Raw genomic sequence first — 12,120 nt, forward strand, 5'->3', positions numbered from 1 at the left:
CGTCTTGTTCATTTAAGGATTTAAGAAAACCCACAAGTCACTTCCTACCCTGACCTAGGGGTTTTCAGATACTGCCAAAGGAAAGAGGTCCTTCCCCCATTAGAAATGTGTATTCGCATGCTCACCAGTGTCACAGTGTGCTCAGACCAATGAAGTCAATGGGAGATAACCTCCATATGCCTGGCACTTAGAAGGCTAGGGATACCCCTGTTTAAAAGATGGAGAACCTCTTTCAAATGATGGCATTCCTGTTTATTTATTGCCTAATGATCATTTTTGATCAGAGCACCTTAAAAAATCCTCAGTGGCAAATAGGTTAAATAAGATATTTCAAAACCATATTCTGGTGGTGAGACCGCTTGGTCCCTGATGGTGTTCTCCTGCACAGCTTTCACAAACTACAGAAGAAACCTGTTCCTAATAAGTATTGGAGAAAAAAGGGATTAAATCCCAATATGAGCAATGTAATATGTAAGCAAATTTGGAGGAATTATGGCCTCCTCTTTAATACAACACATATTGAAATAGGTACAGAAAGAGAATTACCGCTCCTCGTATTTTCTGAAAATATTGTATCTTACTGAAAGTGAAATTTACATGAACCTTATCCTTTAATACCTGGTGAAAAAGCAAAGCTGAGATATGGCAGCTTACTTCTTCTCTGTTGGCAGTGAAATAAATGTTTTGGATCAGCTAATTTAGTTACATTGATCATTATGTGCTGTGTTAGTTTAAAGGATGCAATGTGCCTTTTTGTGCAAGGGAAACACATTCGCCCACAGATTAACACTTCCTACACAGGGACCTATTAAAAGACTTTCAAAATCAAATTGATAACAAACTTCAAAGAGCAATGTAAATCTGACACAGGTTTCCATTCTAGACATGCTATGCAAATCTGATTATTGACACCAAGTTAAAGGGAATGTGTCACCAGGTTCTATATTGTCTTTTTATTTTTTCTATTTAATTAGCAATTCACCCTTACACCACAGAGAGAACAGATAATATAGCGAGATTTCCATGTGCTACTCACTATACTTTCAGCTTGTTCCTTAATACTCTGCAGCAGGAGAGTGTGTGGTATGGTGTGGGGTATCCAGCCAGGGAATAGCACAACCAGATGCTCACCTCAGAATTTAAGATGAGTTATCAGCTTAGAGATCTCCAGGGTGAATGAAGGCACAGAGGAACTATTTTTTTTATATAGCATACAAAACACAATGTAATAAAGAGATATAAAAGAGGTAAAAAGTACAATGTAATAAAGAGATATAAAAAGGTAACAATTACAATGTAATAAAGAGATATAAAAAAGGTAACAATTACAATGTAATACCTGGTGACAGGTAGTTTTAAAACAGAAAAGTAGAGATTCACAGGCACATATTCCAATTGTGTAGATTTCTTTTTACAAATTAAGGTGGCTACATGTAACATTGTTGTCAACCACTTTGATCACTTTAGATGAAATTATCCAGAAATTGTAATGTGTGCCGGCCTCCATCAACCCCCAATGTTACCTGACAGTTATTAAGATCCATCCAGATTTTAATATTGGGAGGCTTAAGATATCACCGAGCAATGAGCGTGATCCTTATGGGTGGGTACGGTGAATGCTGACAGTGTTAATGAGGCCCTTTGCAATCCAGTTGTTCAGCAAAGTCACTGAAAAACCAAATCTTTCCGATTTGGCTGCCATCATGTGACGGCATATTGGACATGGAGCTGCTCTTTGACAGAAAAATAAACCTAATATGAAGGTACTGTAGCCTAACAACAGGAAGTTGATACTGAGAACACAATACACCTGCTTCAGTGATCTGAGGTCAACATTACGGAAGGTAATCCATAAGCTCCATGGTGCCTTCTAACACCATGCTGTGAACAGTTAGCTCAAATCAGCATACACTGTCTGGAATTTAGAACCCCCTAAGGTACAGTCATGTACAAAAGTTTTGAGAATGAAACAAATATTATTTTTCACAAAGTCTGCTGCCTCAGTTGTTATGATGGCAATTTGCATATACTCCAGAATGTCATGAAGAGTGATCAGATGAATTGCAATTAATTTCAAAGTTCCTCTTTGCCAAGACAATGAACTTTATCCCAGACACAACATTTCAACTGCATTTCACCCCTGCCACAAAAGGACCAGCCGACATCAGGTCAGTGATTCTCTCCTTCATACAGGTGAGTGTGTTGATGAGGACAAGGCTTGAGATCACTCTGTCATGCTGATTGAGTTAGAATAACAGACTGGAAGCTTTATAAGGAGGGTGGTGCTTGAAATCATCGTTCTTCCTCTGTTAACCATGGTTACCTGCAAGGAAACACGTACAATCATCACAAAAAGGGCTTCACAGGCAAGAATATTGCTGCAAGATTGCACCTAAATCAATCATTTATCGGATCATCAAGAACTTCAATGAGCGAGGTTCAATAGTTGTGAAGAAGGCTTCAGGGTTCCCAAGAACTTCCAGCAAATGCCAGGACCGTCTCCTAAAGTTGATTCAGCTGCAGGATCAGGGCACCACCAATGCAGAGCTTGCTCAGGACTGACATGCACAGTGAAGCAAATACTTTTGGAGGATGTCCTGGTTTCAAGAAGGCTAGAAAAGAAACCCCTTCTCTCCAGGATAAACATCAGGGACAGATGGATATTGTGCAAAAGGTACAGGGATTAGACTGCTGAGGACTGGGGTAAAGTAATTTGCTCTGATGAATCCCCTTTCAGATTGTTTGGGGCATCTGGAAAAATGCTTGTCCAGAGAAGGAAAGGTGAGCATTACCATCAGTCCTGTGTCATGCCAACAGTAAAGCATCCTGAGACCATTCATGTGTGGGGTGCTTCTCAGCCAAGGGAGTGGGCTCACTCACAATTTTGCCTAAGAGCACAGCCATGAATAAAGAATGGTACCAAAACATCCTCCAAATGCAACTTCTCCCAACCATCCAAGAACAGTTTGGTGACGAACAATGCCTATTCCAGTATAATGGAGCACCTTGCCATACGGCAAAAGTGATAACTAAGTGGCTCAGGGATGAAAACATTGAAATTTTGGGTCCGTGGCCAGTAAACTCCCCAGACCTTAATCCCATTGAGAACTTGTGGTCAATCCTCAAGAGGTGGTTGAACAAACAAAAACTCACAAATTCTGACAAACTCAAAGCATTGATTAGGCAAGAATGGGCGACCATCAGTCAGTATGTGGCTTAGACGCTGATTGACAGCATGCGAGGGCGAATTGCAGAGGTCTTCAAAAAGAAGGGTCAACATTACATATATTGACTCTTTGCAAAATCTTAATGCAATTGTCAATAAAAGCCTTTGACACTTATGAAATGCTTGCAGTTTTACTTCACAATACCATAGCATCATCTGACAAAAAGGTCTAAAAACACTGAAGCAGCAAACTTTGTGAAAACCAATACTTGTGTCATTCTCAAACCTTTTGGCCATGACTGTACACATTTGGTGATTTTAAAAATAAATTAAACAGGATCTGTTATTGTAACTTGGCAAAGGTGTCCGTTGGGATCTATTGAGAGTTCCAATGTATGCCCACTGAGACTTAATCGTTGTTTTTGTTTAATATTCAATACAAATTAACATAGGTTTCACTAAGTTTTAGGCTTGAGTGGTTTGTAGTCTATAAGACCTCTACTATGCAGGTTCCTAGTAGGTGCATATGCATGTTAATGGGTTTTATCTTTTTGGTGGGACAGTAATTAAGTTGCTAGGTGTTCCAGAGTCTTATTCATGTCAGTTCAACATTTCAGTATAACCAATAGCAGCAAGGTAACTAAGTTTCGGGTAAGACAAACACATCAATGATATGACTTAATCAGTATAGTTCAATACATACATTCATTTAAACATGTAATGATGCTAAAATGTTTTTGTTTTTTTTTACAATTTCAAACCAATTATTATCAAGTTTTAATATGATGTATACCAGCACTCCTACTTTGCAGAAAGGCAGAACCCTTGGGTAATAGTCCGTACGTTCAACGAGAAGGTTGGCTTGTCATTGGTATGTGATATCATGTACCAGAAATATATATTGTCTATAATGGTCATTATTACAATGCATAATATTATGCTAACCTGTGTACATGTTTTTGGGCATGCAAACTAAAACTTCATAAATAGTAGTCCGTGTTTAACCCTATTCTTGCTATCTGCCACACATATTCTGTAACTTTCAAGTAATGAAGGACTTAAATGTGCCAGACACCAACATATACAAGAGTGTTACACTAGATTTCATCACTGTAGGACAATGTAATATGATACAATCCATTCTCAAAATCTTAAAGTCAACTGTTAAATTATTGGTAATACAATGGCCACGAACTGTGCACCACTTGGCACATTTAGTCAGCCAATTTTTTCGCAATTTGGACCATCATTGCACCATGTGATCCAAAACTCTATATCAATTGAATTTTGATCATCTGATCTGAAAATGTAACAATGACAATAAAAGCCATATTTGTGCAGCAATTGGCCGACCAGACTGCCTGGCACCCTTAAGATCCTGTTGTTTGGTCTAATCATTGAATGACCAGATCTGCACAATTTCCACCCATTGCATTTGTGGAAGGATGTGCTCATTTGGTGATGGGAAAATACTACTGTATCTGCCAGGAGTGAGAAGCTTTAGAGATTATTTCTTTGGCTACACAACACTTTAAAACAGCACACAACTTGCCACCAGTAAATAGCCACAGACTCTGCTTAAGAAAGAGTTTTGATTGTTCGCAAAATTATACGAAAAATTGAGGAGCATTGTCAGGTCCTGCAAAATAAATTAAGAATTTATGGGCTGTCTTTTGTTGGATGTTTAGTGTTATTATAACCGTATTATGCATATAGTGCCAACATAATCCTTGGTGCTGTACAATCAGAAAACGGAAGCATATAGACATGCACGTCAGAGTCAATTAACACAGGCGCCTACTATTATTTTGGATTGAAATAGTATCTTTATTTTGTATAACGATACAGGAAAAAACAATACATTACATTCAAGTGTACTGTGTCGCAGCACAGCTATAATAACTATACCGTCAAACATAATCAGACATACATTTTAGTACAATACAAGATATAAGGTACAATATATGATGCTCTACAGTATATCATCATCATCACCACCATTTATTTATATAGCACCACTGATTCCACAGCGCTTTACAGAGAGCTCATTCACATCAGTCCCTGCCCCATTGGAGCTTACTGTCTAAATTCCCTAACATACACACACACACACACACACACACACACACACACACACACACACACACACACACACACACACACACACACACACACACATACACACACACACACACACACACACACAGAGACTAGGGTCAATTTTGTTAGCAGGCAAATAACCTACCAGTATGTTTTTTTGGAGTGTGGGAGGAAACCGGAGCACCCGAAGGAAACCCATGCTAGCACAGGGAGAACATACTAACTCCACACAGATAAGGTCATGGTCGGGAATTGAACTCTTGTAACTGTACTAACATGAAAACACTTAAATGACACAACAGTTTCAAACAACAATGGTTGTGTGGGGAAGGTAGGTGGGAGGGGTAAGGGGGGATCACAGGCTTTTACTGAAGGATATATATATATGTATATATATATATATATATATATATATATATATATATATATATATATATATATATATAGAAAGGGTGCTTAAATGAAAGGCAAGACATTTCAAGAACAACTTCAAACAGTGATGGGGAATGGGTTGGAGCGTGGTAAGGGAGGGGGAGTCACAGGCCAAAACTTTATTGAAAAATGGACTCATAGGGGGTAGGAGAAGAGGAAGACAAAATCAATCATCTTCCTCATGCTCAGGAATGTCAGTGGTGTTATAGTTTCTAAGCAGGCTGTGGATCAGCCTACGACAGTCCTGGGTGTTCATCTTTTCCCTTTTCAAAAAGAGGTGATTCCTGAAAAGCCATAGAGCATCCTTAAAACAGTTCTCAAAGCACCAGGCCTCCTGGATTGCCCCAATAGTGTTGGTCCCAGAAAATAATCCATAAAATATTGAATGATATGAAAGGCATGTTCTGGGCACACTGTCCTTAAGTTTGTGTTCCAAGGCATCCAACAGTGCCTGTGCAGTGGGGCAGTCTCAAAAAATATGCTGAGATGTTTCCTTCTGGTGATACTGAAGAGACAGTGAACATATCTCCGCAGGTTTCAGGAGTGCATGAATGTCCTGAGAAGTAGACCCCCCTGGATAGCCATCCATGCAATGTCAATTAGTCAGCCCCTTAGAGGCCATATTCTCCCAAACATGTTTGGCTGTAGCAGCAGGGAGCCCTGGAACAGACTCCATATTTTTTTTTAGCTCAAATGAGCTTGTGAATAGTTTTTGGCATCCACAAGTCTGGTTTATGTCCCTCCAGATGGTGTACCCTTACTAATTGTCCAACATCCAGGTAAAACCAGGATGTAGTCCAGGTGTAAGGAAAGGAGATGTCCCACTTATCCAAGTCAAGAACCCTCCAAAGAGATGGCAGGAAAAAGCGAGATACAGACTTCTCAGCAGAACAAGTGTTCTTTTCAATTAGAGTCCTGCAGATACAGTTACGCACAGAAAAGGCTCACAGAATGGTGGAGATATAGACACCTACTAGTTTTTTTTTTTTTATTGAAAGCCTGGGAACGTGCAATCAAAAACCCAAAGTGCCCAAAAAAGGTGTAAAACCATAAAAAAGTGCACAAGGGGTACGGTACTGGCCCCTTCTTTAAAAAGAAAGGGCCCTGGTCCCCGACCCCCGGAACCAAAAAGGTCCCTTAGGGGGCAAGGGTCTTCAGACCCCCTTCGCTGCGAGGCTAGGGGGGTCCCTTTAGCCCCTGGGATCCACCGAAGCTTCACCCAGGGCTTAACAACTAGTCCACCCCCTAAGGGGAGGACCAACGTGGGTGTTCAGGGAGGTCGGAGCCTAAGGGCCACACAACCTCCCCTAGATCGTCTCGGGGACAGGAGCCCAGAAGGGCCTACCCGTACCCAATAAAATCCGGAAACGTGAACACAAAAGAAAAAGTGACAAACGTGAAGAAAAATAAATAGTGCCGAGTGGATACGGCCCCAGCCTAATGGCTGGGCTTGGTATAAAAATTTTCTCGCCCAGCCATAAGGCCGGGGCAAAGAATAGAGCGAGTGCTTAGTAGAAAGTGGTCAAAAGTGCATGGGTGCCAACATAATCACGTGTTTAAGGTGCTATGACCAGTGATTTATGGCACCCCCGGGGTCGCCACTCCCAGAGGCACATTTGTCCCAGGCTTTCAAAGCAGCAATCCCAGCCCCTGGCCAGAGGACCAAGTGCAGCTCTGCCACAACTGCACTTGATCTTAGCCAAAAGGCCGAGAAGCGATACCTTAGACACCTACTAGTATGTATCTAGATCACTTAAGCACCTAGTGGATAATCCCCAGAACCCAGATGGCACATACAAACTCCGGCAATATAAGACCCTGGTTGGAGTTAAGGCACCCAAATGTAAAGGCAAACTAGTTTGCAGCAAGTATTTTAAAGTCACTGTATATTGATGTTTATGTTAAATTTAGTTTGCTATTCTTGGAAAACAAATCCAATAGATATTACAGCACATGAATGAGGGACTAGTTAGGTCGAACAGAAAATGTCCTATGAAAGAAAACAAGGGGAATGTGGGAAATATGTTAAATAGATGTACCAACACATAATATCATACCCAGCGCACCATCCATTGTGTTTGTGTTTTCGATGTTTATTTGAAATAATGATTTATTTTTACAGATAAGTCCCCTCTCCCTTAGCCCTCAGACTACTGGGGATTCTAGACACCCCTAATTAGGCAGAATAGTTGCTAACATTCCACACAGTAATGGGGGAATGCACAATGTCTGTCTAATAACAAACAGAAACTTCCCGGCCTCATTTAAGTCCCCTGATGTCTAAAATTCTTTTTTTATATCTCAGATTCATGCTAGGAAATAAAATGACAACCATGCCTTGTGGATACTTCATTAGAGACAGGAGTAAGGATGTGTTTCTCCCATAATTGATTGAAAAGGTCATTCGTGACCTTAATGTGGGTTATGGTCTTAATTGAACCAGTCACTGTAAGTGGAAATTGGAATGGGGGTAATGTGTGTTAAGGAGCGTAGACTACACACTATCTAAACATGACAAATGGCTAGTCAGTGTGCAGCCATGCATTCCGTTTGTTAATGCATTCATTTCCAATCAAGAAAAAACTTTTAATTTTCCTTCATTATATATCATCAGCTCAATTAACCTTTATATTTGCAATAAAATACTGGCAAATTACCATTTTCTCATCTTGTTTTGCTTTGAGGATTGCGGCTGTTACTTGTCATCTGTTTGTTTGTTTGTATTCTGTGGCATTTGTTTATTTTATTTAAGACGTTGCACGCAGTCTTGGGGATATCTGTCTTCATTGCTTTTCTGTTTTTTTGTTAATGTCTGCTTGCTTCCATTTTAGTACTGCTTACTAACATTTATATATTTTGCTTTTTTTGTTTTTTTGCTATTATTTTGCCTTCAAAAGTTGCATTGATGAAAGCTGACTTGCAAGGTAGAATGCACTGTGTGTTTAATCCAAGACTGAAACCCAATGCACATAATGAATCCTTAAAATGTCTGTACATTGTGCACTAGAGTGTCTGGTCTTTTATAAACCATCCCCTTTCTTCCTTTATAAAACAGCTGAATACAAACCTTCCATAATTTGCATATGTTTTGCATATGGGCTTTCAGTCTTGCTGATGTGTGTATAGTGACTACCTTATTGCTTTGATCATCCCCTTGCTAATGTATTTATTTTACAATGATCCAACTATAATTCTTTAGAGGTAGAGTGGAACTGTGTGTCCCTTTTTTTTGTCACAGTCGGGCATGTCAACATATTAATTCAGAAAACAAAAACACATGGGATCGGATAAGCATGCAAATCAATACTTGCCAACATCCATAAAAGCATTTTTTTCCCATTCATTATAAGATTATAATTTCTTAAAAGAAATACATTACCAGTTTTTATTTTTAAATGCATGCTGATATTTTTTCATCAAAACAAACATTGCATATTTGTTTGATGAAAGATCACTAAACTAACCATATTTAATTTGACTTAAAAGGCAATTCAACTATTTGGCATATATAGAGATACAATAGCATGCATTAGCCAAAAACAATATGAGATTGAAAACCACACTACAGACCAGTTCATCTTTAGATCACTGTTGATTTTAAGCTGTGCTCTCTGTGGAAAAGGTCATTTTAAAGCGGAACGTGTGCAGGGTTGCACTGAACGGCAAATTTTAAATCCAGACCTTCTTTAGATTAGTATTTTAATTTCCCATTTACAGAGCATACAGCTTAGAAAAGGTTAGGGAAACAGTGGTTCTGATGTAAGTGGTCAGAATTAGTTTTTTGTGTGATAGTTTTGGCATTATTTTTCAAAATAGAGATGTTGGCAACTACTGTACGTGAACATGTGTTCTAAAGCTGTTGTACTGTTCAAAGGGCAAGACCAATTTTGTATGTTCCTTACAGGTCCCAGCACAACATGCCAAGAGGATTCCTGTGCTAACCAGGGTGTCTGCTTGCAACAATGGGATGGATTCAACTGTGACTGCAGTATGACCTCATTTAGCGGAACTGTGTGCAATGACCGTGAGTATTTTGGTGGTTGCTTATCTTTGAAAGCATTACAGCTGTAGGCAGAATTAGAAGCTACTGTCTACTCTAGATCTTTGAGTTATAGTTATATTATGCAGTAAATTAACAACTCAACTGTCTGTAGGTTACTGCAAATAAATATCAGTAAAAAATTTTTTTAATTATTATGAATAAATGAAGAATAGGAAAAAAAGGTAAAATTAAGGTTGATTGCATATGCAAATAATGCAAGGCTTTGCTGCATAATTGAACCTCTGCCTTGTAATATGTCTACCAGTCTATTTATATGTTTTTAACATTTAACATTTTAATTTAAAGGTTATAAATTTTACACTAGGAAATAATTGCCAAGTCTAGTTCATAGGTTTAGTGACTACACGGATGACTTATTAAGAATATATTCTAATAAAATGATATCTCGCTTGTCCGTGCTCTAGAATGTTTTTACTTTTCAAATTCTAACTTAATTTTAAAACTATATTTCCAGAACCATTTTCCTTTTCCCCAGGGGCACATTAAAATTTGAAAGAGAAGGTGGTGAAGGAAAATATTCACTTTATAGAGACGTGATCTGACTTTTTTTGTAGATATTTCTGCAGCGCTCTATAAATGAATGCGGTCTGGGACTATTGAATTTAAAAACCGAGTCATTCTAAAATGCCAAAAATGATACAATGTGTATTATGCCATGTATATATACTGAATGCATTTTTGTGTTGCTTGAGCAAGCTTTTATTATTACGTGATGACCTACTGTGTATGCAGAAGATGGAAAACAGCAAAGGTAAGTGCATGTTTTTATTAAAAGCTGAATTAATCAGATGATCTTGGAAAGGATGGACCATTGCATTGTCCCATCTGAATGAAAAGGTGTGCAGTTTATGAATCATTGCTTATTGAATATATTATCTAGTTAAGTGAACAGCTACATAGTGCACAGGTAAATGGTTTATGTTTTGGCATTAGCATAATTATAGCCTTAAGGGACAACTAACTCCGCAAAGTGAAGCACAAAGCAGATGAAGCGTGCTCCAGTGTTTGTCTGATGTACCCTCTCTAGAGCATGCAGACTTAGTCCTGTTCTTTTATATAATCCTCTATGTGAGCGCAGTGTGGATAAAGACAGGGGGCATAATTGGTGCATTTGGTAACACGCCACTCAAAGTGCCACTGTCCCGAAAGCACACTCCTGGACTTCCTGGTACTTTCTGTGAGATCTCCTTTTCCCTGAACTTACCAGGCAACAAAGCCTGGCCCTTTATAGGGCTATACATATACTTTGCACTAGATGCAGCTTAACATTACCATAGGCCCTGGGAGGAGCTCAAGCCCTAGTACCCCCATTACACTTACTTTTCACATGCTTTATCACAAATCAAAAATCTCTGTTATCTTGATAATCTATTAATCTACACATCAAATATCATTGCATCATATTATTCTAGTAACATTAGCTCAGTTCATTGTAATAGAACCCAGTCTCTTTGTCTAGGCTCCTTGCTACCTTGGGCCCATAGGCTAATGCCTAAAATGCCTCTATTATAATCCATCACCTCTAGCCTTGTGCTATATGTAAGCACTGTTTTAGCCCAATGAGCTCTGCAATGGAGGTAGGAGTGTTCAGTGCTAGGGAGGGCAGCATACAGTATAACTGGTTGCAAGCAGCTCACAATTAAGGAAATGCAGCCATCCACAGCATTGGATGCTATCCCCTCTTTCCAATGTTCATTGTAAAACACTGTGATCAAAATATGCCACAAGATATGTCTAAAAACCTTTGAATGGTATTGAAAAGGTCTAATAATAAAGTCTGCTCTTCATTGAATGGATTTCCGCAATAATTCTTTAAGGTACAATTTTTAATTACACAGAATAATAATACCGCAAACTAGGTTCTACATGAGCTCTAGGCTCCACAGCTTGGGCAGTCTGTTCAGGGTGGGGGGGCATGTCTAGATCCTGAGAATGGCCCCCACTGATTTGATTGATAAATGGAGTGAAGTTAGTAGTTACAACCTTATTAAAAGTGCATATTCTTAATTTGAATATTGCATTTGTACTTACACGACATACATTGTTTGTTGCAAAATATTGTTTCATATTCCAACAGCCCTTTCTACTTAGAGTGTCTCAGTGATAGGTTTACAACGTTAGGGGCATCTTATTTTCTGTGCAAGAATTGGGATGACGAACAGTTGGAGCACTGACCTATTAGACCGGTCACTATGATAATGCAATATATCACAATTTATCAAATGTTACCTTGTATTTAATAAAATAAAAATAAAATTGCTATTTTGATCTGCCAAAATATAACATTAAACATTTATCCTGTCATGATGAAAAATGTGGGTGAGATTTTTTTTAAAAGGTCCATAGTAATATTAAGTTA

General features: G+C 38.7%; 1 protein-coding gene across 22 annotated transcripts in view; it reads left to right on the forward strand.

The window, feature by feature from the left end:
- NRXN1 (neurexin 1) overlaps window positions 1-12,120 on the forward strand; it is a 1,083,382-nt gene that overhangs the window by 615,071 nt on the left and 456,191 nt on the right. For 16 of the 22 annotated variants that reach the window (XM_075204069.1, XM_075204087.1, XM_075204086.1 and 13 more), the window contains one exon: window positions 9,603-9,722. In XM_075204069.1, coding sequence (XP_075060170.1) covers window positions 9,603-9,722 — 120 coding nt within the window. Of the gene's footprint in view, window positions 1-8,595; window positions 8,623-9,602; window positions 9,723-12,120 lie in introns of all 22 variants that reach the window. The other 6 variants (XM_075204059.1, XM_075204083.1, XM_075204060.1 and 3 more) reach the window with 1 other exon arrangement.

Source organism: Mixophyes fleayi, chromosome 3 (assembly GCF_038048845.1).
Source record: "Mixophyes fleayi isolate aMixFle1 chromosome 3, aMixFle1.hap1, whole genome shotgun sequence".
NCBI lineage: Eukaryota > Metazoa > Chordata > Amphibia > Anura > Limnodynastidae > Mixophyes > Mixophyes fleayi.